Below are 27,302 nucleotides of genomic sequence, written 5' to 3'. Positions count from 1 at the left end.
GTATGTAAAAAACAATCTAACTGTGCACATATGAGATGACCTCATGACAGAGACATGTGAAGCTGAGGCTAGAACTAGATAAGACTAATGCTAGTCGTAAACTAATTGTGGGTGTGTGTTATAAACCCCCGAAACATAGGGGAAAGGAGGAGGCTCATCTACATTCCCAAATAGAAATTGAAGGTAAGCAGGGAAATGTTGTTATAATGGGTGACTTCAATTATCCAGACATTGATTGGTCAAATGGAACCGCCCATTCTATTAAGGCTGGCCGTTTTCTGAACCTGTTACGTGACAATTTCATGGATCAGATGGTTGATGTCCCAACCAGGAAGAATGCAATACTAGATCTATTAATTTCCAATAATGCTGACTTAGTTGCAGACATAGTGATTAGGGATACATTGGGTAATAGTGATCACAGGGTGATTACTTTTAATGTTGGGTGCAGAAAAGAGAAGTGTGTTGGTTTGACAAGAACACAAAATTTCAAAAAGGCAAACTTTGATAAGCTGCATCATCTAGTATATGACACTAAATGGGACAAATTATTTCTCACAATGAACACTGATGAGAAGTGCGATAGTTTTAAGAGTACATTACACAATGCTATTACCATATGCATACCATTGGGGAACAAAAATAAAAGATCAAAAACTAAGCCTGCATGGTTAAATAAAATGGTAAGATAACACATCAAAGAAAATAAGCTGGCATTTAAAGGAGAACTATGGGGTCAGTGTTTTTGCCCATAGTTCTCCTTAGGGTAACGGGAGGACACAAACTAGCGTCCTCCCGTTACCCTTAGCTCAGTATACCGCGAGCTACAGCTCGCGGTATACTGAGACGCCGCAGCCGGAGCGGATCCCGACGTAGATGACGGGATCCGCCCAGCTGCGTGAGTGACAGCTGGCTCTGCCTATCTAGAGGCAGAGCCAGCTGTACCCGCCCCCTCCCCCGTCCGTTCCGCCAGTCAGCGCTGGCGGATCGGAGCGGGGAGGGGGGAATCCCGGCCCTCCCCCTGTCACGGCAGAGAGCCGTGACAGGATCGAGAGGTGAGCGAACCCGGTATGTGTTCGCTCACCTCCCGATCTACTGAGCCGACCTGTGACAGTCTCATTGTCACAGGTCGGCTAGAACTATGAGGTGAGTGGAAATCACTCATCTCATAGTTCTCCTTTAAAAAATATAAGATGGAGTGGACGGCATTAGCATTTCAGAGCTACAAGGAATGCAATAAGAGATGTAAACATGAAATCTGGGCAGCTAAAATAGATTATGAAAAGCATATAGCCACAGTCAGTAAGAAGGACCCCAAAAGATTCTACCAATATATAAACAGTAAAAGGGTAAGAAAAGAGCAGGTAGGCCCAATTAAAGAGGAAAACGGGAGATTAATCACAAACAACAGGGAGAAGGCTGAGGTGTTCAGGAAAAAGACGGGTTTCATGCAGATAAGAATGCGAGTAGCTCAGTGCGTAAGTTACCGCAGTGGTTGACAGTAGCCGGGGTTCAACAAAGACTTGAAAACCATAATGCAAATAAAGCATTAGGGCCAGATAACCTGCACCCCAAGGTACTTAAAGAACTAAGCCAGGTTATAGCGAGACCATTATTCCTCATTTTCAAGGACTCTATATTGACTGGTAGGGTACCAAATGACTGGCTGAAAACTACAGTAGTACCAATATACAAAAAAGGCTCAAGATGCCAACCTGGGAACTACAGACCAGTCAGTCTAACATCAATAGTATGCAAACTGTTAGAGGGAATGATAAAGGACTATTTAGTGGATTTCGTTTTGTGACAGTGGTCTAATAAATGATAATCAGCATGGATTTAGGAAGGACCGTTCTTGTCAGACCAACCTACTAAGATTCTACGAAGAGGTGAGTAGAGATCTGGATGGAGGGAGGCCGGTGGATGTGATATATCTGGATTTTGCCAAAGTTTTTGACGCGGTACCACATAAACGCTTAATACACAAGCTGAGATCTATGGGCATAGATGAAATGGTGTGTACATGGATAGAGAACTGGCTACAGGAACGTGCCCATTGATAATTGGCTCTTTTTCAGATTAGTCTAAGGTCGAGAGTAGCGTGCCAACGGGTTCTGTGCTAGGCCCCATACTATTTAGGATGTTTATTTATTAATTATATCGGGGTAGGTGTCAACAGCCATGTTTCTGTGTTTGCTGATGATACTAAAATCGGGAGGGTAATAGACACGGACTTAGACACTACAACATTACAGGAGGACCTGAATAAAATAGGGGAGTGGGCAACTATATGGCAGATGAGGTTTAATGTTGAAAAATGTAAAGTAATGCATTTTGGGGTTAAAAATAGGCAAGAGGAATACATAATAATGGGGACTCCGCTAGTGAAGACAGAAATGGAAAAAGATTTGGGGGTCATAGTAGACCACAGATTGAATAATAACTTGCAATGCCAGGCTGCAGCAAACAAAGCAAGCAGAGTACTGTCTTGTATTAAAACAGGAATGTACTGTAGAGATAAAGCAATAACTTTGCCACTTTACAGATCATTGGTTCAGCCCCATCTGGAGTATGCGGTCCAGTTTTGGTCACCAATCCACAGAAAGGATGTCCTTGAGCTGGAGAGAGTCCAAAGAAGGGCAACTAAACGAATTAAGCGGCTAGAGGACCTAAGCTATGAGTCAAGGTTACTAAATTTAAACTTGTTCACGCTGGAAGTGAGGGGATTAAGAGGGGACATGATTTTGATGTACAAAATGTTTAGTGTTTTTACAGAGTTTTACAGTAAACTCCATAACAGGGACAGGAGGCCACCACCTAAAATTGGCAGGATCAACAGGTAATAAAAGCAGTTATGAGAAGTCCTAACTTGTCCTTACTCTACTAAATAAGTGTTTTTGTCTTTGTCTGTGCCCATTTGGAGAACTATTCAGTCACTTTCATTCTTAAGTAAAGGGAAATCTTCCTTAGTAGGGACACAGGCAGCAGAAAATACCTAAATACAACTTAAAGAATTCCAGGAAATGTAAAAATGATCCTTTGCAGTGCAAGGGTTAAGTGCTGATTTTGGTCTAGGGGCTCAAATAAAGATAATATACTCACCTGATATTCAGTCCTGCGGTGGTGAGTGCTCACTTCACTTCCCCTCCCCCTAGTGGTGGAATGTCCCTCGGTGTCCTCACGTCTAATGCAGCTCATGGATCCTTTGATCGTCGGAGCCCAGGGGAGAAGAGGCTGTGGGGTCTGGTCTAGCCAAGTGGGACTGAGGATCAGGTGAGTATATTTTCTTTTGGCTTCTGGACCAAAAGCGAGCTATTAACCCTTGCAGTGCGAGGGTAGCCCCACTGCAAAGGCTAATTTTTACATTTCCTGGTTCTGTAAAATGTTTTGACTGAAGGTGGCTTTTAAGGGGGAAACACCAGTACAGAGGAAAAGTGGATGTGTCCTCCATTGCAGCCAAATTGATTTCATTTTTCTCTGCATATAGAAGAAAATATGTGACATCTGGTTCATTATAAACCATCATTTCTCCTTTGTATTTCTTCATCATTTCTATAAACTAGCCCCATTGTGTAATTGCAAGAAAAAAAATCACTTCTTACTTTCAGATATTGCTGACAATCTATCAGATGACTCAGAACAGACAAGACACCTGTAAAGACAAAAACAAGCAGAGGATAAACAACTGAACCATCAAGGTAGTTGCCTTTACATCATTTCACATCATGTCCTCTTACTTGAGCATGGATGGAGTTGTGCTTCTATGAGCCAACAGACCCTGACTGGCCGCTGTAACATTTATTTTTTACCCATAATGCCATGTTCTAGGGCTGTACTTCTACAAAGCAACATACTTCCATTAACTTAAATGATGGGTGATATAAGTGTGATGATTGTAATCTTCCGTGACACTGAACTCTGTGAATAATGAACTTAAATCCTTGTGAATAATTAATTCTTTGTGTGTGTCTCTTTTCAGTGTTGTAATGGGTTCTACCCAAATGAAGTAAAAGTTTAACACTATATGCGTTTAAAACATTAGGGGGTGTGAACTTATGAATAAAGTGTGCAAAAAAGGTATAAACTCCAAAAATAGAAAGGTGATATCCCTAACTTACTAAGATGTGAATTGATTATACTGTTGTAGTTATTCTAATTCCTTTCCCGTGGGTAAACCACAACATATATTCAGTGCAACGTGTGTTCAATGTGACAAACAATATGGCAATTAAATCATTAACTGTAACGAAAATGCAACATGCCCAACAGGTTAAACTGGTATCGTCACATACACGATGATTGCCATTGCCACGCTTGTTGGCAAATCCTGGCTGTCAAGATGGCAGCCAGGACCTGCTCTAATTATACAGCAGTGGCTGCAGCTGGTGTTACCCCTAATTCTGTGTTATTGGACTTATGGATGAAGTTATACTACACTTAAGGTGCCCATACACTGTGCGATTATTGCAAGATAATCGCGGGAAATCCCGCGATCGTACGATAATCGCAAAGTGTATGGAAGACGTGCAACCGTTTTTACTGTACGGTCGCACGTCTTTTGTCTAGGGAGCACACTAGAAAATCGTACGATTTTCGGCTGGTTTGAACGGTGCTCGGGAGACAAATGCCGAACGGGCCGGTGTGCGCACGCGCACACTGCCCATTCAGCATTGCGGACATCGGAAGCCCGCCCCTCAAGGGGGGGGCTTGCAATGATCGAGAGTACGATCTGCCTGTCCAAGATGGGCAGATCATACGTTTTGTTAATCACTTTACAACCATCGCAAGACTAAGGTCTTGCAATGGTTGTACAGTGTATGGCCACCTTAAGACTCCACTTAGCATAAACAGCCTCTAATATAGATCCCATAATTCCCTGCTATTGGAAACATGGAAGGAACGAACTGTGCTTCCATGAGACTGTGGTTGGCCCCTTTAAAATGATCCATTTATGGACAAATCCATACTGATGTATATAAAACGGCATATAATGGCAATAAGCATTATGTTACCCTGTCCTGCAGCGAGTATTGTCTCTTGGGCTGGAATTGTTGTCATTGGCCTCCAGGAATTCTACTGTGCCTCGGTAGGAGCGATTACTGAGGACCATCCGTATACCTAAGAGAGAAAAGTGTATATTAGTAGGTCTGCAGAGAAAAACTGCACAATATAGGCCCTGATTAAGTCTTTAGTGGTCAGTTATGCAATGCAAAATCCTTTAAGAACACACCAGCATGACGTGATTGGACAAGGAGCAGCAGCACACAGATGAGGCCATTGCTCTGTTCTTTACTCCTGTAAGCATGTTTCCAGTGGTAAACCAAGAACAATGTGCAAAGTAATAGTGGTTGGCCCAAAGTGCTGTCTTTCCCTCTCCCTGGTTGCTGCTGTGCGGTTGTTACAGGAGGCTGATATTCGGACATATTCCAGTAACTGTGTTCATTTTATGGAACCAAATATTTAATGATGTGAAAACGTGATGCAGTTTATCAGTTGCATTAATAGAGGAGTTTTTGTTTTTCTGAGTCCCCCTATAATATTGTTTTATTACCTGGAGATCCTGCCAGTAGATCTATAAATTTTCTACTTCCTGAAATAGGGTGACAACACTGTGCATTCCAATGTGAAATTGCACAGTAGTGTCGTCAACGTGTGGAAAGAGTTGTCTTAGATGCATACTGTATGTACTTTTGGACTATAAAGAAGATCTCCAGGATTTTAATGTTAACCCTAGCAGCGGGGCTCGTTTTGGACTAGGGAATGGAAGAAGATACATTTACCTGATCCTGTGGTGATGACCGCTCACCTCCATCCTTAACACCCCCAGCCCCCACCCCCGCACCAGCTGTATTATGTCCCTTGGTGTCCTCAGGCATAATGCAAGTGAATGGAGCTTGCATAGACGTGACGGGCTTAGAACGCTGGAGCCCGGAGAAGAAGAGGCTGCAGTCTGGCCGGATCGCGAATCAGGTAAGTATATTTTCTTTATTTGCTCCCCTAGACCAAAATGAGTGGTTAACCCTTAAAGTTATCTCTTTAAAGGATAACTGTACCTTTCATACAGTGGTCCCTTAACCTGTTTACTGCCACCACCACAAGGGTAATAGCTGTTCAGAACTGCTTGCTGCTGGCCATCTAAGTAACCCTTAGGGCAGCTGCATTCCTAGGGTATAAGCTCATGTGTTACTTCAGCAACCATAAACTTATAGCATAGGGATCCCCTTCTTCCCCTATGTGTTTTTAAGTAAACATATAGGTATATCGGACTTTTAAATGTACCTTTTACATGCCACCCATGCCCCTGGCCTTGTACTGCTACACAGTGATCGTGGTCAACTACTCTTTAACTAAGCAGATCATCTAAAAAGTTGAACAAGTAATATAATCATGAAAATATGGAACAGCAAGCCATTAAAAAATTGAAAGTCGCATTAAAAATTACTTTTACTTAAATGCTGCCAGAACACAAACTGTGTGCTCCCTTCACAATAAAACACACGTCAGGCATCCATAAGCTTTGAATTATATGACGTATAGCCCAAGTCTCACCTGCTAGGTCATATCTCAAGGGTCCCACCCAACGCATGTTCTCACTCTCCCTCAGAACATCCCCAAAGAAGCCATAGCCAATGAGAGACACTGAATATCTCATGAGCTCACCATCGTGGTAGGAAGCACATACATCCATAGGCTGTGTGTCTCCTGCAAATAAAAATACAAATGTTTATATAAATGGATATATAAGGTAAAAATGTCTGTTTATTGTTAAAGGTGTTTAGCTTTAGAAATGTTTACAAGTTATGCAGTATACAAACATGGCATAGATATAATCATAAACATTTTACTGATCAAATTTATTATTAATATCTGGCCGGCTGCTGTGAGTTGGCAATGTTTGCATATTATTGTTGCTTAAAGCAGAACTTCAGGCAACCCTTGTCACCGCAAGGGTTAACTGCTTGTTTGTGTCTAGGGCTGAAAAGAAATTATTTTTTTTATATTCACCCGATCCTGCGAGCCAGCTTGCTATTAGACCGCTCCTTTCTAACTATGCAGCGGTCTAAGGATCCTTGAGTCATCACATCCTGTAAAGTGTATTGGACATGAGGATGGGGGGAATGCTGCCAGCTCGGAGGATTGGGTGAGTATAACTTATTTTTTCCAGCCCTAGAAACAAATGAGCAGTTAACCCTTGCAGTTTGAGGGGGGTATCCCCACTGCAAGGGTTAATATTATTTTTGCCTGGAGTTCTACTTTAACCACATGAGTCCCGGGGCTTATGTTTTCACTTCAGCAATGTTTCGGTTCAGCATGTTATATCTTTTAGGTTTTGTAGTCTAGCCTTACATATTATGCAATGTTTTCTTTGGACAGATGGGGCTTTAGTTTGGTAGGGAATATGGATACATATTTTTACATTTACGTTTTTGGGGAATAACTAGTAGAAAATGAGAAAAGAAAATGCATTTCTGTCATTTTTCCCAGCGCAATGTTTACGTAATTTGTGCACCACCCATATAGTTACCCCAATACACACACACATATATATATAACTATTTTGTATTATTTTTTTTTTCATGGGGGTGGGGGGGGATCTGGATCTAGCGAGTGGAGACCAGATTCAGATCCCCATGCAGCAGCAGATCACTTCTAATAGCCAGCAATAGATTGCTGTAGCCAATATCCCAGTGCCATTGTAAACTGTCAGCTGGGCTTAAATGGTTAAAAGAGAACTATGGGTAAGTGTTTTTCCCCATAGTTCTCTTAAGGGTCACAGGAGGACATATACTAGCGTCCTCCCGTGACTCAAAGCTCAGTATATCGTGAGCTACAGCTTGCGGTATACTGAGACGCCACAGCCAGGACAGATCCTGACAATGCTGTCGAGATACACCCTGCTGCGTGAATGAAAGCTGGCTCTGCCCATCTAGAGGCTGTACCCGCCCCCTCTCGACACACCCCTTGAGACTTTCCTGTTCTCTACTGACAATCCCTTGCATACGTCTTCCTCTCTCTCTATGGGCTGTTACAGGGGAAGGGAATGACAGGGGATCGTCCTTCATTTGAATCAAAATGGGAGAAGTTCCTGGGTGGTTCTTGCTCTGAAGAAGATTCTAGGAAATGTTATGTGCTGACTCGTAAGTTGTCTTTTATGCTGCTTTTTTTCTAGTTTTGTATATTGTTTATAAGTAAATCAAAAACGGTTAACCCCCCAAAAAAGGCCATATAAACACAGACATTTAGTTACCTATAATTATGTGCAAGGCTGATGTCACTGGGTCATTGATCCCCATGGTAGCAAAACACACACAGTCAGTAGAACCTGCAAGGGGAAAAGCAGAGAATTACAATCCAAGTCAGGGGTGCCCATAAGGTCGATTGCGATCTACCTGTCGATCGCGTAGCGATCTCTGATAGATCACAATGTACTGTCTTCTCTGGATCCCCGCTGCTCTCCCCCATCTGTATGCAGCGGGGATCCGAGGAAAAGTGAAGCTGCAGTCGGCGGCGCGGGACAGAACCGCTATCACAGCAGCGCGTTGAGGACTTAGAGAGCCGTTCGGCTTGCATCTGACAGCCGGCGGCTCTCTCTCTCCTCACTGCTCCCGCCTCCCCCTCCCCCGCGGCTGAAGTGCTTTTTTCTGTTCTCCTCGGATCTCCCGCTGCCTCTGGCCGGGAGAGCAGGGGAGATCCGGAGGAGAAGCTGAGCCCCCCTGTGCGTGGCCGAGCGGCAGAGGATTGGTACATATCAGTAATATGTACCGGTCCCCTGTGCAGGACAAACACTGGAGCGATCAGCTGATCACTCCAGTGTTTGTAAATAACTGGGGATACATAGTACTATGTGTCCCCAGTTATGAATGAACACGATGTGATTTACTTCACTTCCTGTTCATTCATGAGTTTCTGAATGGGGAGAAGCACTCTGTACAGAGGCTTCTCCCCATTCAGAAACTGGTGATAGTAAATATTTTCTGAATGAATGGGAAGCCTCTGTGCTTTCCATTCATTTAGAACAGAGGCTGCAGAAAAAGAGATTGAGGACTTTGTGTCCTCAATTTCTTTTTCTATTTTAAAAGGGAAATATCAGGGGGCTGTTTAGACCTGTTTACGCCTGTTGGGGTCACACGCCTGCTTGCGGGGGCACTTTTTTTTTCTTGCCACGTGTGCAAAGGGAGCTGGCTACTGCTGCCGGCTGAATGTGTCAGAGGCGGCAGACGGAAAGGGGCGGGACACCTCTCCCCGTGTGCAACGTCGGCCACACAAGCACACAAGTGGGCGGATAGGACGCCCGCGCCTCTAGAACGCACTGCAATGCGTTCAGGGGAGGGAGGGGGCGTGGGGTTGCACCGCAGCCATGTCCCCCGCCTATAGTTTGATCACCGGCACATTAGTGCCTGCATTCCGGTCCAGTGTGATCTTGCAGCATTTTTGCAGATCGCACTGGACCGCAACGCAGGCACTAATGTGCCTGGGTTCCGGGTGCAGGCGATCACACTGTGGATGAGGGGCCTGGCTGCGGTGCCATTGACTTCAATGAACCGCCACGCTCCCTCCCTCCCCTGAACGCAAGTGTTTTTTCATTGACAGATCTCATTGAGCTTGTCATTTGAAAAGTAGATCTCCAAACGAAAAATTGTGGGCGCCCCCTGATCTAAGTTATGTGTATCTAAAGTAAAGTCATCATGAATTTTTTTTTTTTATTATTAATATTAAGTCTTTGTATGATAAGTGCTCAAAGCTGCTCCCATTGCAGACACATGTAGGATGTGACATGTCATCACTGCTGTATACTGCCATAAGGGAGACAGACACTCAAGAACACATGAAATGTCATGCGACATGTCACAAATGTTTCCTTTTTTTTGGACATATTCTGAGAAGAACCAACTCAATGGAAAAGACAATTATACTTGAAAATGTTGAAGGAAAAAGAGGAGGATGAAAAGGACAACAAGCAATAACGTGAAAGAATGCAGTCACAAAAATTATGAACATGCCATTGAAAGACTTAGGACCCAAACAGAAGACAGATCGCTGATGGAAATCAACTTGACAGGACTTTAAGAACTCCAGGCACTTGAGTGCTAGGGTCAGGTGCCAGGCTAGAGTCTAAAATAAAAAAGAAACACTCACCCGATCCTTGGTCCTATGGTGGTGACTGCTCTCCCTCTCTGCTCCAGCTGTGGAATGTCCCTCAGCATCTTCATGTCTAATATACTGTATTGATGTGATGATCTCACGGGTTATTGGACTGCTGGAGCCCGGGGGAGAAGAGGCAACGTTTATCTACATCTACCAATCAGTGTGGCTCCTGATCATGTGATCACCATGCCAGTGATTACAGAGCTTTGTTCATAAACAAAGCAATGTCAGTAATAGTTGCAAACGACATTTCTTTCTAAGTTCATTCAATGTACATTGTAGACATTTTTTTTTTGTAAAGAAGACACTTCACAAAAATAAACTCACTGATGCACAATCAGCAAACAAACGCTTTGCACAGTAGGTTTCTCCACCCCTGCCGAGTCTTTGTTATTCCTCCACAGGCCTGTTGCATCTTGCAGGGCAGAGAAGGTGAACCCAGACTGTCAGTTACTTACTGAACTTTAGACATCTCCCACAATCATGTGTCATACTCTCTGCATACATCAGTGACCAGATGAGTGGTTAGAAATGAGGGATGAAAAGTCAATATTAGTAACAGCTTTTAGTCTGCTCAGACTGCACATTATACAGAAGGGAGGAGTGCATAGGAAACAACTGATGGAGTGGATTATGAAGGAAGCACAATTTACATGCTTTGGCAATGGAAAACTTCACTTTAAGCTGATCATATTCACATATAAAAAGAAAATGAACACACTGTATATTCCCTCTGCCCTTCCCGCATAGTCACTGTTCTACCTGCTGGTATGATTCCAATGCGCAGGCTGCACGGTGTCAGTCTTGCATCCTCCTGGTCCTCAGAAATGCCACTGTCACTCTGGGTGCGTTTTACCAGACCATGAAGCAATTCACTAAACATCCCATCTCCGCCAACACACACAACCCTGCAAACACAAAGAAAGGAAACTCACTACCAGTACCATTTGCATGTAGACAAAATGATCAATTAGTGCCGGAGCTTTGCCTGTCAGAACGGGCCGGCATTCGGCCATATAAAAAAAATTATGGAGCTGATGCATGTATGTGTAGGCAACTCTAGGTAAATGCTCTTATTTTATACTTTTAATCAAAACTAAGATGAATAAAATAATAATAGCACAGATATTAACTATTAACGATTCCTGAAAGAAGAAGTAAAACAGTAGATGTTGCATGTGCAAAAGGTGGGCTCTCTGGCAATTCCAGCCTATGACATTCTTTCCTTCTCTTCCCTAAAGATCTTTTCAGAAATATTTTAGGGTAGTCTTCCATATACTGCATGTTCTAGAGAAAGCCTACATTACATGTGCGATTCGGGATTCCTGCCGCAGGAAACTACAAATTCCTGTGACAGGAATCCCAAATGTCAAGTTTAGATCCGGCCGCTGTCACCCATTCAAGTTAATGATCGGGTCACAGCGACCACATCTGTAAGTGGCAGTCCCCATGTTATCATATGTAATAAAATTACATGCGGTTTGGAATAGATCACTATCCCTAGATACATGATCATTGTGTCCAGGGACAGTTATCTGTTCCGAACCGCATATAATGTCACCTGGTCATTAACTTGAACAGGTGACAGTGGCTGCATCTAAACAGGCAATTTGGGATATCTGTCGCGGGAATTCTAAAACAAAGTGTGAATGAAGCCAAAGAGTATCTTTAATCAACAGTTACTGAGGATCTCTGGGTAGATTGCAAATGGGAAGTAAATGCAAATATTTCTGAAAAGACCTTTAGAGAAGAGAAGGAAAGAATGTCATAAAAACCACCAGTGAGCCCACCTTTTGCACATGCAACATTTACTGTTTTCTTTCAGAACATTAATCTTTTTTCCCAAATTATAAAATAATTTAGTCTGTTATGTGGAGATTTTACCAAAGTGTCCAGAATATTATCTACATTCACAGTATACCATGGAAATAAAAGGGTCTCTATGGACCAAAACTAAAAATAAATATGTATTTCTACATTTAATTTCAATAAGTTTCATCCCACTCCTAATAATGATAAATCTGGAAGTTTGTAAACTTACTTAATGAAGACCACCATAGAATGGACTTCTTTCATGGATAGTAAATATGCACTTCATTGTGTCAAAACTCACACAGAGCTTGCCTTCTGAACTACAACTCAGTGTCTGAACAATGTAACATGGAAGCAATGGATAATGGGATAAGTAGTCTTGAGAAATGGAGATTGCATCACATCAAGCAGCATTGAAAGAGATGCAAAGCACACTGGGAATCCAGGAAGTTGTTAAGGGGAGACAGAAGGTAGCTCTCATTACATAAAAGGGATTTTTTTCAAGTAAACTTTGATTGCATTATAAAAAACAACTCTAGTATGTATTCCTATTAAAATGCTGATGTTATAACAGGATAGCATACGCTGTGACTTTAAAACGCCATTAAAAGTTGTCCTATAAATCTAATTCAAATAGTTAATCAAGGTTATAGATGAATAAGATATTGTCTGTCTCAGCAAGTTTTCAGGCACTTTACCTAACAACTGGTGTGTACAACGTTTTTGCTTGGTCTTGCTCAATCATGTTAATTAATTCAATTGACAGGTAACACAAGTGCATTTTTAAAGTAAACCCATCATGAGCAAAACATAGAACTGTTGTCCTCACCTTCTGAAAATGCCAATGGTCTGGCTGTCAATGCTGCTCATTGGGTTTACATACAGTAAGGTAAACTACAGAACTGGGACACGCATGCAGGTTAGAAATAAAGCCAGGCAATTCATATTTTAAAAACAATTTTAGCAATGCCAGCTCTTATATTTCTCTTCCCGTTTGATAACCGGATTATTCTGGCACGATCTTTCAGTTCATTAAAGACCGGTGACCGAATAATCCCATCAAGCAGTATAATGAGCACTGGTACATGGAGGGACTATCGGTCATTGAGGTAATGCTGTTGCCGGGTCCCTCGGTGTGTCCGAGGCAGAACCTCAGTAGCAATTGAGGGGGTCCCAGCACAGTGATCACTACGATAGCTAATCGCAGTGATTACAGTGCTGTTACTGCTCAATCAATCATGAATAATTAGACCATTGCAATATACTGTGTCATCATCTGTATCATGGATATCTTTGGAACGAGTCTCTCAACTGTGACAACACATTTTGCCTTTGCATACCTGAAAGTGGTTTGGTCCTCATAAGATATATTTATAGGTTTGTTTATGTCATCATATAGGTATACATACCATAGTCAGTCTAAATTAAATGGACTTTTGACCAAAATATGCAAGCCTTAAACTGTTTCAATATTTCTAGAAAATCAGAAAAAAGTCTGCAATACCATCCATGATAGAAGCCTGCTGCCACACAAGTCGGCGGCTAAGTATCTCCTCAGGGGCGGATCCTGGTAGAGATTTCTCACCCCCTCTGAGATAGAAAGTGACTTAATGGGATTCCAGAAATTACACAAGACTGAAAGGTCCACTTTGGCACTCTATTTTGCTTTTAGTTCAGTGAATATTATTTACCCATCATATTTCTGGAGATCAGAGTCCATTATATAATCTCTAGCATGATTAGCTCTGGTAGTTTCTGAAAGAAAAAAAAAATGGGAAAGACATTTAAGACTCGTGCTTCTATAATAGTCAAAATCCAGATTTTCAGCAAAAAAACGTGGCAACACTTTCTGCAAAATAAACATTTTATGATGTCCTTATGTCTCTGTGTAAACATGTGTTAAATGCATTGTAATTTGACTTAATACAAGTTCTGTGCAATTCCCTATACAGCAGAGCTCAGACTGGGAGAGGGAGGGGTTGGATTGGGAATCAGTTTGTTGTGCTGTATGCAGATGTCCTCACAAAGAACATGATGATATGAGGAGAGAGAAGAGGGTTGTCCTCCTCAACCTGCTGCACATTCACTGACCATACAGCAGGCAGAGAATGGAAGAAGGACACCACTATATCCTTTCTACAGTCTATGACTGTAACAGAGAATGTGGTGTCATCTGCCATGCTGTACAGTCTGGTAGGGCAGTGTAAATGTCAGGACTAGACAAACAGAAATACCAATTTGATGAAAAAAACAGTTTCTATATGTGTATTTCATCTGTATGAATATGCCATTGTTTGCCCAGACTTGAATTGAGTTAGCTGACTCGTACAGACGCATTGTGAGAAGAAGCAGTAAGGTATAACCATTTTTTAGCAATGCTAAAGCATTTAGCTAAGAAGGAAGCAGAACCTGTATATGTAATTAGCAAATATTGAAGAAGTGGTCATGGGGACTTCTTAAGTTGCGATTGTTTTCTTAGGTGATGCTCCGGTTTCAGACAGCCGCAGGACAAGTGCAGATGAAAACAGGTGCAAAAAACATGCAACTGAAAAAGTAGTGCAAACTCAGGCCAAAACAGGTGCAAAACACGTGCAGTTGGAAAAGTAGTACAAGCTCAGGTCAAAGAAGGGGCACATGTTGAAAGACAGATTTGCACATTTAAAAAAATGATCTAAGAGGCTAAAACTGTCACAATTGCTTTGATAAATTTCCCCCATAATATTTTTTAAACATAACCATACATTGATAACATTATTTTCAGCAAGCTAGTTTTTTTTAATATTATTTTTATAAATAGCAACATACAAAACAAGAGAGGAAACCTACCAATCACATCACTCTCAATCCCAGCCAGCTGGAAGAGGGGGCTTATTTTGGTGTAGTAAATTCTTGATGCTTTGCCGCGCCCTCCATAGGGGTTAATAAATACAAGCAGTTTTCTTGGCCTGCTCTGACCTGCTGTAGAAACAAGTAGTTAGTGCAAATAGTAAAACATATAACATATTACAGCAGATTTACACTGTCAACAACCTCTGCAAGCAAAAAAAGTGCCCGTTCTTAGCTAACCTTCAGGTGTCACGTGAACAGGTTAGCAATTAATTCACTGGCTCCCACAGAAATGGCAATCAATAGATTTTATAATTGGCTAAAGGCAAACAATGTTCTATATCAGTTTTTTCCCCCGATTTAAATGAAATCCTTGTTTTACATATAAATATTAATATACAGTATGATACACCATTAACATAAGTATCACAGAGAATTCATTCTACACAAAAAGATAAAATCTGCCAAAGCTGAAAATCTGGGGAAAAGGAGGGGGTAGCTGCCACTGCTCTGGCATTCAGTTGTGTGTGTAAATTTCAGCTTGAACTACTGAGCTCTGTAAACAACATTTTAGTTTCAACAGAGGAATCTAAAAAAACAATGTTAAAAGGAGCTGAGCTTTCTACAACTCTTCCACTTTCTTTTTTTCTCCATCTCCACTTTTGACTAAATCTGCGGGTCTGAGTTGCTGTCCACTGTCTATCCTATGCTGCCTTTTATAAAACTTCTGTATTTGGTGGTACATCAACATGTTTCAGGCCGGCAAAATGAACACTTTTTTGGTTAACAATTGGAACTGTAGCTTGATTACGTCCTGAGCTTATTTGACCGCTATCAGTACTCAGTGGACTTTGTTTCTATGCCTATTTACTTCTTTAGTGGATGTCAATGTGCATTACTTCCAGTTCTCTGTAAATTGTCTATTTATTACAAGTTTGTTGTTGTTTTTTTATCATTCATTTGCTGAGCTTGCCAGACTGTTGTACCTAACTTGGCGGTTACAAATAAAGAATTAAACAAAAAAAAGATTCACCTCCAGGTTGGATATGAAAATACAAATATGCAGATGCAAACATGTAATAAAATAAAATCATATGTGATCAAATGTGGCTTTTTTAATTGCACAGGCCTTGTTTATCAAAGCGTCTGAAGTCAGAAGATGCTGGAAAGTTGGAGTTAGAGTTGGAAAATTAAAGTGTGAATCTGATTGGTCGTTCCTATTTCAGACATTATAGGTAAATGAGATACAATGGGGTTGATTTACTAACCTTATAAACACGCCACGAACAAGTATACACCTCTGTAGTGTGTTACCTCCCAGCATGATCTATTGGTGGAATCTAGACACCTTTGTAGTGTGTACACACCCAGCAGGTGTGTTGTGCAAAGCCCTGCATGAATTGCAAGGTGATGTTGTGTAAATTAGCTCTACATTGTGTTGCTAACGTTGATGAATGCAGGAATGTAAATGCATGAGCTAACCATTTTTGTCTAAACTGTAAAGCAGCATTATATATGCATCATGTGCATGATTTTTCCATATATGGCATTAGTGGAAATATGCTTTTAGAGACTTTTTGGTTGATAAATACGTTTTGCTGTGTAAAAATCACACGCACCTAGTGCGTGCGTGTGTTTAGGTTAGTAAATCACCCCCAATAGGTTTAAAATAGAGGCACATGCCAAGTACTCACTCGGTGAGTAAGACTCAATGAATAACAAACTAGTGAGATCCTTCCTAATGAGTGAGCTGGTCTAATTAATGAGATCACAGCATTTATGCCATATCTTCATAAATAAGCTGCCCATGAAAATAGTCTAGAAGTAGATGAGTCAGTTTTTTAGGTATTGTCACACCTATAATAACAATGTGTGATTTTCTCCCAATCATGAGTCAGCAGTCAGGCTGCATATACAATAATAAATATGCCTCTTTTGTAATTGTTTTTATGCTGCCAGCACATAGAAGAGTTGGTCCTCAGCTCTTACACACAACCCTTCCTTTGGTCCAACCAGGGGCATAACTAGAAGTCACAGGGCCTCATAGCAAAATTTGTTTAAATGAATAATAATCCCACTTTCATCAGCTTCTTTGATATGGAAGAGTAAACATTAAAACCCCCATTCCAGATTCAGTGCCTGTACTGTGGCTGTGAGTCCAGGCGCCCCACTGTCCCCCAGCATACAGGAGGTACCTTGCTGAGAGTCCTCTCCTTCTTGGCACCTGCTGACTCTCACATCAGAGCTGGCACGATCAGGCAGACATCGGAGTGAGATCACTCCGCCACAGCAGTGTCGACACTGAGAGCAATCTTAGCTCTCCCTCTTGCTCTTGACCAGGCACCCCTATGCCCCGGGCCCCATAGCGGCTGTGTGGGCAGCTATAGTAGTAGTTCTGCTATTGGGTCCGGCACTCTCCACTGAACACTTCTAAGCAACTGAGCAGGGCTGTTGATTAGAGTAGTTTTCAGGAGGGGCATGTCGGAGAGATGTGTGCAAATGGCAGTCCAACTCTTTTAGATCTGTCAACACAGCATTTTGTAACCTTTGTTGCAGCAATTTGCAGATTAAAAAAAAAAAAGTAGAAAAGGCATATTCATTACAGCCTGACTGCATTACAGTAATACATGAAAGGGAAAAATCCACCAATTTAATGGTATTCAAAATAACCTTTCCTTTTGTATCTGAAGACACCTTTTTTAAAATTCAGTGCAATGTGGTAACCTGGAGGCGTTCTGTACACCGTTGGTATTCGGAATGTCCCCAGAAATGTCACTTCCTGCTTGTGATTGGCTCACTGATTTTCCCAAAAGTCTGCACTAAGACATACAGTACATAATATTTTAGGCATCTACTGCAATTGAAATGTTATTTTTGGTGGGCCTCTCTCCATGGGTTAACTATTTCTAAATGCAGACAATGCAATTATCCTCATTAGAACACTGAGAGTGCATCTGGTGATTATAATACACCCGACCCTCCCATTCAGGAATCAGTCTAGAAATGGGGGAAACAAACAGCTTTTTCCTCAAAACAAAAAAAGGTAGTTTGTTAGAATGTACATTGATCACCCAGAGTGGATTGTTTTCTTCTCAACAAAAGTGGAGTTACACTTTAAGAGGGTTCAGTTGGGCTCTAAGTGTGAATGGTTAAAATTTCAGAATCAGGTTAGGTTCTAGAAGGTTGCTTGAGAAGGTTCCCATTTGAGAAAAATTGGGCTTTAACAGCATACTCTGTATCAGCCTAACCAAGGCCCTCAGTCTATGCCTAAGCCCATAAACTAAATTTTTACCCAGACTATTAGGTCTGTGCTTACCTTTTGATGCTTATACTTTGCCACACATTCATAACAATGTTGGTTATAAATGGTGCCATTTTGTTGTGGTGCCGAAATGTTGTACCGCCACCTAAGTGACATGTTTCAAAAGCAGTTTAGGTCTATTTTATTTCTTTACAAGGTCCAATGAGTCAAGTCTGACAAAAGGAAAAAGTGTATGTCCTGAAAAGCAGCCAATCAGATATTGGGTGTGGATGTTCTAATACAGCCATTAAATTTGAACCATAACCCCAACTATTGAAAACACCACTGCTTTGGTTTAAACAAAATATGTGGACACAGAGATTTTTGCCATGAGAGAGGTTTTACATACCTGTCTTTTGTATTTTCTCTTGAATGCGTTGTACCCAGTCATGAGCCACCTGAGCATCTGGAGCTGTGAACGTCACCATTTGCAGAGACCAACGCTTACAGGACTTACGCAGCACGTAATACACTATGATGAGACAAAATGAAAGAATAAGTTCACTACAGAAAATGCATGAATTATACACCAACATATGAAGATGGTGAATATACAGATTCTGAAAACCTGCTTAAATTTAAGAAGACAACACTGCACGCGATTTTAAAAAAATGTGGTTCACTTTAAACAATTAGAGAGGGTGAGTAATGGTATAAAAATTAGCATACTCGCCCATCTGCTGTAACAAGAAAATTGTGCAATGCTCTGATTCCTGGGTCATGTGGCCTGGCTTTAGGCTGTGTGCTCTGCAAAAACTCTGCACTCTGGGCACAAATGTCAACATAGTCTTCACTCATTTTGGTTGAAAACTCTACTGCATAAGCCCTCATGGCCACCACGGCAATAGCTCATGTGATCTGGAACCAAAGCAGCACTCTAGTAAGAGTGTACAGAAAGATTTATGAAAATTTCAATAGCCCATCAACCCTCAGCAATCCCTCCTACAGTGGGTAGTACTCCATCCAACAGAATAAAAACAAGTAGCTACGTTTGGTTGCCTTTTGCTGGCCAACATACACACCCAAACGAGTAAATAAGTCAAAAGCCTCGAAAAATAAAAGTATGTATGAACCTGAGTCAGGGTTTACACTTGGTGCATGACACCCTAAATAATATTGAGCAATTACCATAGAATTAAAATAGTTTTTCTTATAATTTAATCTTTTGAAACTTACTGTCAAACTGGCATAAAGGCATACTGTTATTAAATAAAAATCAATAAGTTCAGAAGTCAGTTGTTAATTCTTTTATTTCCTTATAGCAGAAATGACATGAAGGATTGCACATTGATAACTTTATTGTTTACGAAATCTATTGAAGTTTAACAGAAAATCTATTATTAACGTCACTAACCATTTTTCAACATTTACAACACTTGTACGATAAGTACAGTGTTGTAAATGTTGATTTATGTTATGATTAGGTGTCAACATATTGCAAGCAAGCTTTCCATAGTGATAAATAATTTCTATTTGCAAAGGCGTTATGGTCAAAGTGCGGGTAAGGCATGGTAAAACAACATCCGCATGTAGTCTTTGACCTTTGTGAGCTAAAAACAGCAGCACAATTGTGAGGAAAGTCAATGGTAAAATTGTAAATGTGATTATAGCAATATAAGTAAATGTAAAACCTAAGCCTGTTCTTGTGTATTCTACACATTTTATAACAGGAATCGACAATATGCAATCCTACAATTAAATAATAACAAGTTCTGGTAAGCCTGCCAGGGCAGTAGGCTTGGCAACTGTGTGGTATATATAAAGTTTAAGTAGCCTGTGACCTGTGGTCCTCAAGCAGCGCTTTTCAAAACAGGAGGTGCCGTGGTACTGGAGAAGGAAGGTGATTGTAGGTGGGTAGCAGGGCCGAGCAGGCAAGGATCACTATAGGAAGACATTCAGTGTCCCATAATTAACTGATCCCATGACTGAGCAGTGGTCATGTGTCATCCACAAGGGTGTAGCACTAAAAAAGCGGAAATAAAATTGTCACTAGCACACTAAAGAAATACATGCAAAATTTGTCTTTATTGACAAGTGGACATTATTTCACAAAGGTAGTGACATTTCTGATGAAGGGACCTTAAGCGGCCCCAAAAAGTTTCAACTTTTGAGACATAATGTCTACTCACCAATAAAGAAGAATTGTGCACAATTTCCTTCAGTGTGATGGTGACAATTTGTTTCTTTATTGATTTGGGCAGCACCATCCACCATCATTACATCACCCAACACCTAGGGGTATATACCGGTCAGGAGTGAGGTGGGATACACACTGGACTTGAAAAGCAGAGACCAAACGTGTTTAGAACAGTGGATTCTGCCTCCCATTTTGGGACAGCCCATGTTCTCTTCCCACATGTGCTCTTGAAAGTATTTGGCTTCAACAATGGGCTATTTGGCCATTACTAAATGGCAGGTTTTTTTTAATAGGTATCCTGGATCACTTTAAAATAATTGTAATTTCAAACATTTTTGACAGGTGTGCGCATGCACGTGCATGTGAGATTGCCATGACCTATTAGTCACTTCAAGTGCTGGTCATCAGTGGGGAGGGCCTTGCTCTCACACCCTCTTCTCCTCGCCGTCCCATTGGTTCCCAGGGGTCTGCAGCTTCCACGTTGCCCTGACACCCGCGTTTCTGGTCCCTGCTGGGTTTAAATTCCAACCAGAGCCAAGGCTTGCTGCTGAGTTATTCTGCCATACCCAGTGCAGCTATGAAGCGTTACTTCCTGTTCTCCTGTTCCTGCCTTCCTTCTCCACTATTTGGATCTGCTGGTTATCGACCCCTGTCTTGACTCCTCGTTTATGGTACTTGCTGCGTGCCTTCACCTGGACTGTACTCTGATGACGAATTTTGGACTCTCCTCATTGTACCTTTATCCTGGACTTCCTGGTGTAAAAAGTTCCACTGCTTCCAAAGGGGGCATGCTTTGAGGACCACCCAATGTCTGCTGACACCTCTTTCTGAAAATACTAGTTGTTTTGCTGACCTATTTGTGTTAAAGCAGAACTAAACTCACCTCCCTCGCCGCCACTGACATCTTCACCCTGGTTTGAGATCTTTGGCCATCTTGAGTGGCTGGTGGGGGGTCAGATGGGTAAATGGATTAATTCCCTTGTATACACATGGGAGTTCGTTCTTTCTGATACCAAGGTATTGCAAGAATGTACAGTGGGCTGTCTATGCTCAGCTTACATTCTAAAGAAGATTGCAAACAGGCAGATAAGTTAGTTTTATTGCAGAATATAAACAGCCTAAGAGCCATTCTTTTCCCTTTTTAGTTCTGCTTTGTTACATTTTGAGCCACTGGCTTGTAAACGAGAATGCAAATTAGGACCTCTGACTCTCCTGATCTATATACGTGTTCCCCAGGTCAGTGATTCAAAATGGTTCGGCATAACCACCAGGCAACTAGCATATTCAGAAGGGGCTCACCAATGACTCCCTCTTTCTAGGTAGTCTAGGTAGCTTTCTAGGTCTAGTATAGAGCGCCACTTCAGCCAATTCTCTTTTTTAAGCTTTGGACAGAGTGGATAACGGTTAGGACCTTTTTATAGCCATCCCTTGTAGAATGTAGGGCCCTCCTTACCATCTGGTCTTTAATTGTATTGTAATTGTAATGTCTTCCTTATATTGTAAAGCACTGCACAAACTGTTGGCGCTATATACATCCTATATAATAATAATAATTTCTGAAGTAACAACCAATCAACCGCCAGCTATAAAACTAAAATAATGATCAAATAGGCAGTCATGAGGAAGCCATATGTTTCTTTTTCTCTAAAATGTATCAATGGATTGTGCATCAGCAAAAAAGCCCATTCTGATACCAGGAAGAAAAGCAGCAATTTTGTTTGCTATAGCTCACTGGGACATAGAGAGAGGCCATACCAACAGCAGCTTGGCTTCATTTAATTACAACTAAAGAATAAAATGGTGGCAGTTGCAAATTTTTATGTTGCAGGACATTAGCGCAAGTTATTATTAAACCCCCAAATTTAGTGAAAAATGCACTTAAGTAAAATTTAGTGCCCCAAAACACTGTATAAAACCAGGCGTGTGAGGCGATACCCAACATGTGTAGCGCAATCGTCGTTTTCGTACGTGGGCGCACCCGACGCATGTTTACGTGACGACGCGGGTGCTCGCGGGGGTGAAGGACTTTTAAAAAAATGTTTACATTATTTTTACATTTAATTTATTTAATTTTTTTTAAACCTTACTTTAATTGCTATCACATAGGGGGCTTGCATGATCCCCATGTGATAGCAGATTGGTGGTGACAGGTACTCTTTAAGGTGATACTGGGGGTCCAAAAGACCTCTAGTATCACCTTTACACTCTAAATAAATTATTGAAGTGAAGATCGCACTTCAATAGCTTATTGCTGGGCTTCACTCGCTCCTGTTCCCATAGAATGGGGAGGAGATCGGTGTATGGAGATTCACCTGGGGGGGGGGGCGGCCCGGTTACCAGATTGTAGAAGCGATCTGGTGGCAGCTGAGCCATCAGAATCGCTTCTACTTTAAAGCTGGCTGCAGGCTCTACAAATCTGAACAGAGTCCCGGCGGCTTTTCTGTTTAACCCCTTCAGAATTCATGACGGGATTATTCCGTCATGGGTCGTGAAGGAGTTAAAAACTGTCATCACTACCAGAGTGGTGTAGATATTGTATTAGGGAGGGGCAACATATGATTGTCTATATGATCCAATTTACTTCAGAAAATTTAGACAGCTCCCACCATGTTTTTTCACCATAGTTCATGCAATTATTATTAACAAGAAAAAAAAAAAATAGAATTAGCAGAAAGTAAGATAAGTAACCTAAGGGAAAGATTAGAACCAATTAAGGACAGATCTCTACACTAATATGTCAAAAGAATTGGAACAACACTTACAAAAGAAGGATAAAACAATCAGAGAGAAGTAACATAAGAAATATATGTTAGAGATGCACTAGATTATACAAATAACAACGTTTATAAATGGCAAAACAGGGAGGAGGAAAATGGGAATGGATTGGTGAAAAGTGAGGATGACTTAAGAACAGAGGAAGAATCAGAGGGAAATAGCGAAACGGAACAACATTGAAAGCCGATACATAAGAAAAGAAAGAGAGACAATGGGGGTTCAGAGTAAGGTAAGACCCAGGACCTATTAATAAGAATGAAACCGATGCAGAGACAGAGGTTGAGAACTTTAAATATCCCCACTAGTAACAGATTTCACCCATTAATAGAATGAACAAAAGGAATTAATTGATTGCCCCTAAAAGAGATTTTATAGGCAATTCACACAAGGCTGGGAGAGATCAAAACCCCCATTACAACCAACAATTTACAGGAGGAGGATCGGGAAGGGGGAATTATTGGCCCCAAAACAGAGAAATAGATGGACACCAGGGGACAAATCACAAAGGATGGGAAGGAGACAGATGGAATCGGGAAAGAAATCCCCCACAACCCTAATATTAACAACAGAGAGAATACAGAGGAAGATGAGGGGGTGCAGAGGCGGGAAGAAATGACGGAACACGAAGATATTGGGATTAGGAGGAAAAGGGATCTTCATCCTCAGCTCAGTCACACTAACAGGGGAAGAAAAAACTGTCCTTGATTTGGGGTTGAAGTTTGTTCCAATTAAGAATCTAAATAAATTCTCCACATACATAAATCTAAACAAATTCACTAGGAAGTTAAATATAAGGAGATATTATGTTACCCCACCAGGACTGACATCCACACCTAAACCAATACCTAATACATCTAGATATGACCATACTACTTTGAGGAATAATTCAGTGTTCAATCCACATAGCAATGTGAGTCACCACATTGAAGTCTTTAAGAACATGGTGGAGGCAGAAATAACACAAATGAAAATACACCATAGACAGAACAAGGACTTCGTTAATCAAGGATTGAAGAGTTTGGAAAGCAAACATGACACTGTTATCAGACCAGCAGATAAGGGAGGGGGGTAGTCATTTTAGATTAAATGGATTACGAAGAAGAGATGACAAATATTTTGGGAGATGAATTAACCTACAAAAAATTAAATAATGACCCCCACTAATAAAATGAAAAAGGATTTGGTGAAATTAATGAAAGAAAGATGGAAAAAAGGTTTATTAAATAAAGAACATAAATACCTTATAACTTCCACAAGTAGAATCCCAGTAATATATTTCATACCCTAAATTAATAAAAGTTATACATAACACCCAGCTAGACCTATTAATGGAATTGATTCCATTTTTTCTAGAACAGGAGAATACATTGATTACTTTCTGCAGCCAATAGTGGTTAAAACACAAGCCTACTTGAAAGATAGTGGAGAAGTTATTAAACTATTATCAACCATTCATTATAACTCAGAAATTATATTTGTAACTTTATATGTAGAATCGTTGTATACCAACATTGAGATGACTAAGGGATGGCGGGCGGCAGAATGGGCTCATAACAAATGTACTAATCTAAAAGAATTACAGATAACATTTATAGTGCAGTGTATTAAGATGGCAATGAATAACAATTACTTTTGGTATGGGGGAACTTCTATGTACAACAGAAAGGTGTAGCGATGGGGCAAAATTTCCTCCCAGCGAGAGGAAGAAGCCATTTTTGGTACAGAATGGAAAGAAAAAAATTACCAACTTTGAATCAGGCTGACAGAAGACAATACAAAATAAAATTATTAATTGCGTACCACACAACCGATGTAACATATCTAATAGAATGCCCGTGTGGGAAACAATATAAAAGGTAGGACCACGACACAAGAAGGTCAGGATTCAGGAGCATATCAATAACATAAAAAATGGGTTTAATAAACACAGTGTTTCAAAACATTTTAAACTATGTCTTAACAAAAACCCTGAAGGCCTTAAATTCTGTGGATTCAACCTCAAGAAAAATATATTGCAAAAAAGAAACCAAACAGATTTTTATGTTAGAAACAATATATCCAAAAGGTATAATATTAATATAGAATTGGACCTTAATTGTTTTTAATGTAATGATTAATGCAGGGTTCTTTTTGTCAATGGCATTTAAGTTCTGAATGGTTAATGTGTAATGTTGCAGTTGCTTTACTAATGGGTTTATACCGTAGTCAGTAGAGGGTTAACGCTTTCCTCCTCCCTGATATAACACAGTACATTTGACCCTCCTCCGTCCTAGAGTAAGAGAAAGGGGTTACCTATTGTTCTGAATTGTTTTAATTACTAATGGATATTTAACTAAGAGAATATGGAAGTGATGTCTGTGTATGCCATGCCAAAAGAGGAAGCCTGAGTGATGAAACGCGTAGGTGGGCGGAGCACACGGACATCATGATTCAGCATAGGTTGAGTGGATTTTAATCTAAGTGCAAAGTTTTTTTAATCATTCTTGTAAGTGTTATTTTAATCTTACTACACTATGGAGAGCGTTCTTTTGTTTTTTTCCCCTGTGTATTGGTGATTAATTAACCCTTGGAAGATTTTATGAGAATCCAGCAAACCAGCCCATCGGCTGAGAGTGGAAAAGAAAGGGGAGAAACAAACGATTTATGGCCAGCCCGTAAAAAGGTGACCAACAACAGCTGGTAAGTGCGAATTTCACATGATCTAAAAACACAAGCAAAGGAATAACGAGCACCTTGATCATTAGAAAAAGAACACTGACAGTTCGGAATTATTAGAAGTTTTTTTCAAAAGGATACATTATCCTTTGAAATCCTTTTCCCTTGCATATCTTCGTTCTATATGTTTTATTTTATTTTAAAAGGTGGTAAATTCACTATTATTATGAAGGATATTCAACACGGATGTTATAGAGTTACAATTTAACCTTTCGGTCACATAGAATTTCACAGTGAGTTGTAGCGCAGTGTCGTTTTGGATTTATAGCTCTCACCAGAAGTTTATCTCAGATTTGCGCCAGAAGTTTACCTCAGATTTGCACCAGAGGTTTACCTCAGATTTGCACCAGAAGTTTACCTCAGATTTGCACCAGAGGTTTACCTCAGATTTGCACCAGAGGTTTACCTCAGATTTGCACCAGAGGTTTACCTCAGGCAGTGCTCTAGAATCTAACTCACCGAAATGCAACAAATGAATTAATTTGTGCCTGCCAAGTGTATTAATTTGTCACAGGAAGCAATAATTAAGCAGGCATATAGAAATTGATGAACCAGCCCGTGTTTTACCCCCCAAATTTCCAGGAGCGCCCGGGAGAGTTAAGATGTCTGCCATACAGAAGCCGTGATCTCATCTCCGCCCAGTTGTAACGACGGATCAGCATACTCAAATGACCTGGGGATGCTGATCTGTCATTAACCACTTCCGGGCCGCAATAAGTCTATAGACAGTGGCCCGCAGCACTGGTTAAAACAAGAACACGACTGCTGTGTTCTTGCTATCGTAGCACACCCCCCCCCCGGGGCCACCGTCGGCTATCCCAGGCACCGCTGTCCCCGTGCGGCACCTGGGAGCGGCACGACGGGTCTCCCCGCAACGATCGCCGAGAGATTCAGAGGCTGTGTATGACTTCACTTTCAGTGTCACTATGTACAGTCTCCAGCTCTTAGAGCCAGGAGAAGAAGCTGGAGAAGCAGATCTCTGCTTCCTCAGCTTCTTTGGGGTCCCTAGGTAACATTAGGTGTCTGAAAGACCCCTGATGTCTCCATAAAGAGGACCTGTCACACCCTATCTGCTATTACATAGGGTGCTTGTTAGCCCCCTATGTAATAGCAATAAAGTAGGTGTAAAAAAAAAAAAAGTGTTTAAAAATGTAAAAACAATTGAAGTCACATATAAGAAAAATGTAAAAAATGGCAATTTTTTTTTTAAAGTTCCCTGCCCCCCACGTGCACGCACATACACATGCAAACACGCGTCGGTGCGCCTGTGTGCGAAAACACGTTACAATTTCGCCACGAATGTCGGAGTTAGAGCAATAATTCTAGTGCTGTCAATCACTGTTAGCACTAAACTGATGAGTGTTAAAAGCGTTTAAAGTGTTCCCTATGGGAAATTTTGGGTATTGTCGGATCTCCTCTGTGCAGCCATGTTCTGTCTCCATGAACTCCAGTAATGGCCATATGGCATTTCACTGGACAGGTTTCCAGATGGTGACAACAGTGGACCATGGCTGTGTAATGCTAAAATGGTGACTTGTATTCTCCTTACATGTGTAACAATGAATGAGCACTCGTAATATTCTAAGTTTG

The 27,302-nt window shown here is 41.0% G+C and overlaps 1 protein-coding gene across 1 annotated transcript in view; it reads right to left on the bottom strand.

The window, feature by feature from the left end:
- The window catches only part of LOC108791351 (ceramide kinase-like), a 50,164-nt gene that overhangs the window by 11,225 nt on the left and 11,637 nt on the right, over positions 1-27,302 (bottom strand). Inside the window, exons 3-10 of the mRNA XM_018561819.1 lie at positions 18,435-18,557; positions 14,785-14,913; positions 13,650-13,713; positions 10,909-11,054; positions 8,249-8,323; positions 6,550-6,702; positions 5,013-5,118; positions 3,596-3,652 (exon numbers count right to left, since the gene is read on the bottom strand). Of these exons, the coding sequence (XP_018417321.1) occupies positions 3,596-3,652; positions 5,013-5,118; positions 6,550-6,702; positions 8,249-8,323; positions 10,909-11,054; positions 13,650-13,713; positions 14,785-14,913; positions 18,435-18,557 (853 nt within the window). The remainder of the gene's footprint in view (positions 1-3,595; positions 3,653-5,012; positions 5,119-6,549; positions 6,703-8,248; positions 8,324-10,908; positions 11,055-13,649; positions 13,714-14,784; positions 14,914-18,434; positions 18,558-27,302) is intronic.

The sequence above is a fragment of the Nanorana parkeri genome, unplaced genomic scaffold (genome assembly GCF_000935625.1).
Source record: "Nanorana parkeri isolate BGI_ZX_2015 unplaced genomic scaffold, ASM93562v1 scaffold547, whole genome shotgun sequence".
NCBI lineage: Eukaryota > Metazoa > Chordata > Amphibia > Anura > Dicroglossidae > Nanorana > Nanorana parkeri.
The sequence above is the reverse complement of the archived record's forward strand: the minus strand, read 5'-3'. Positions and strand labels throughout refer to the sequence as shown.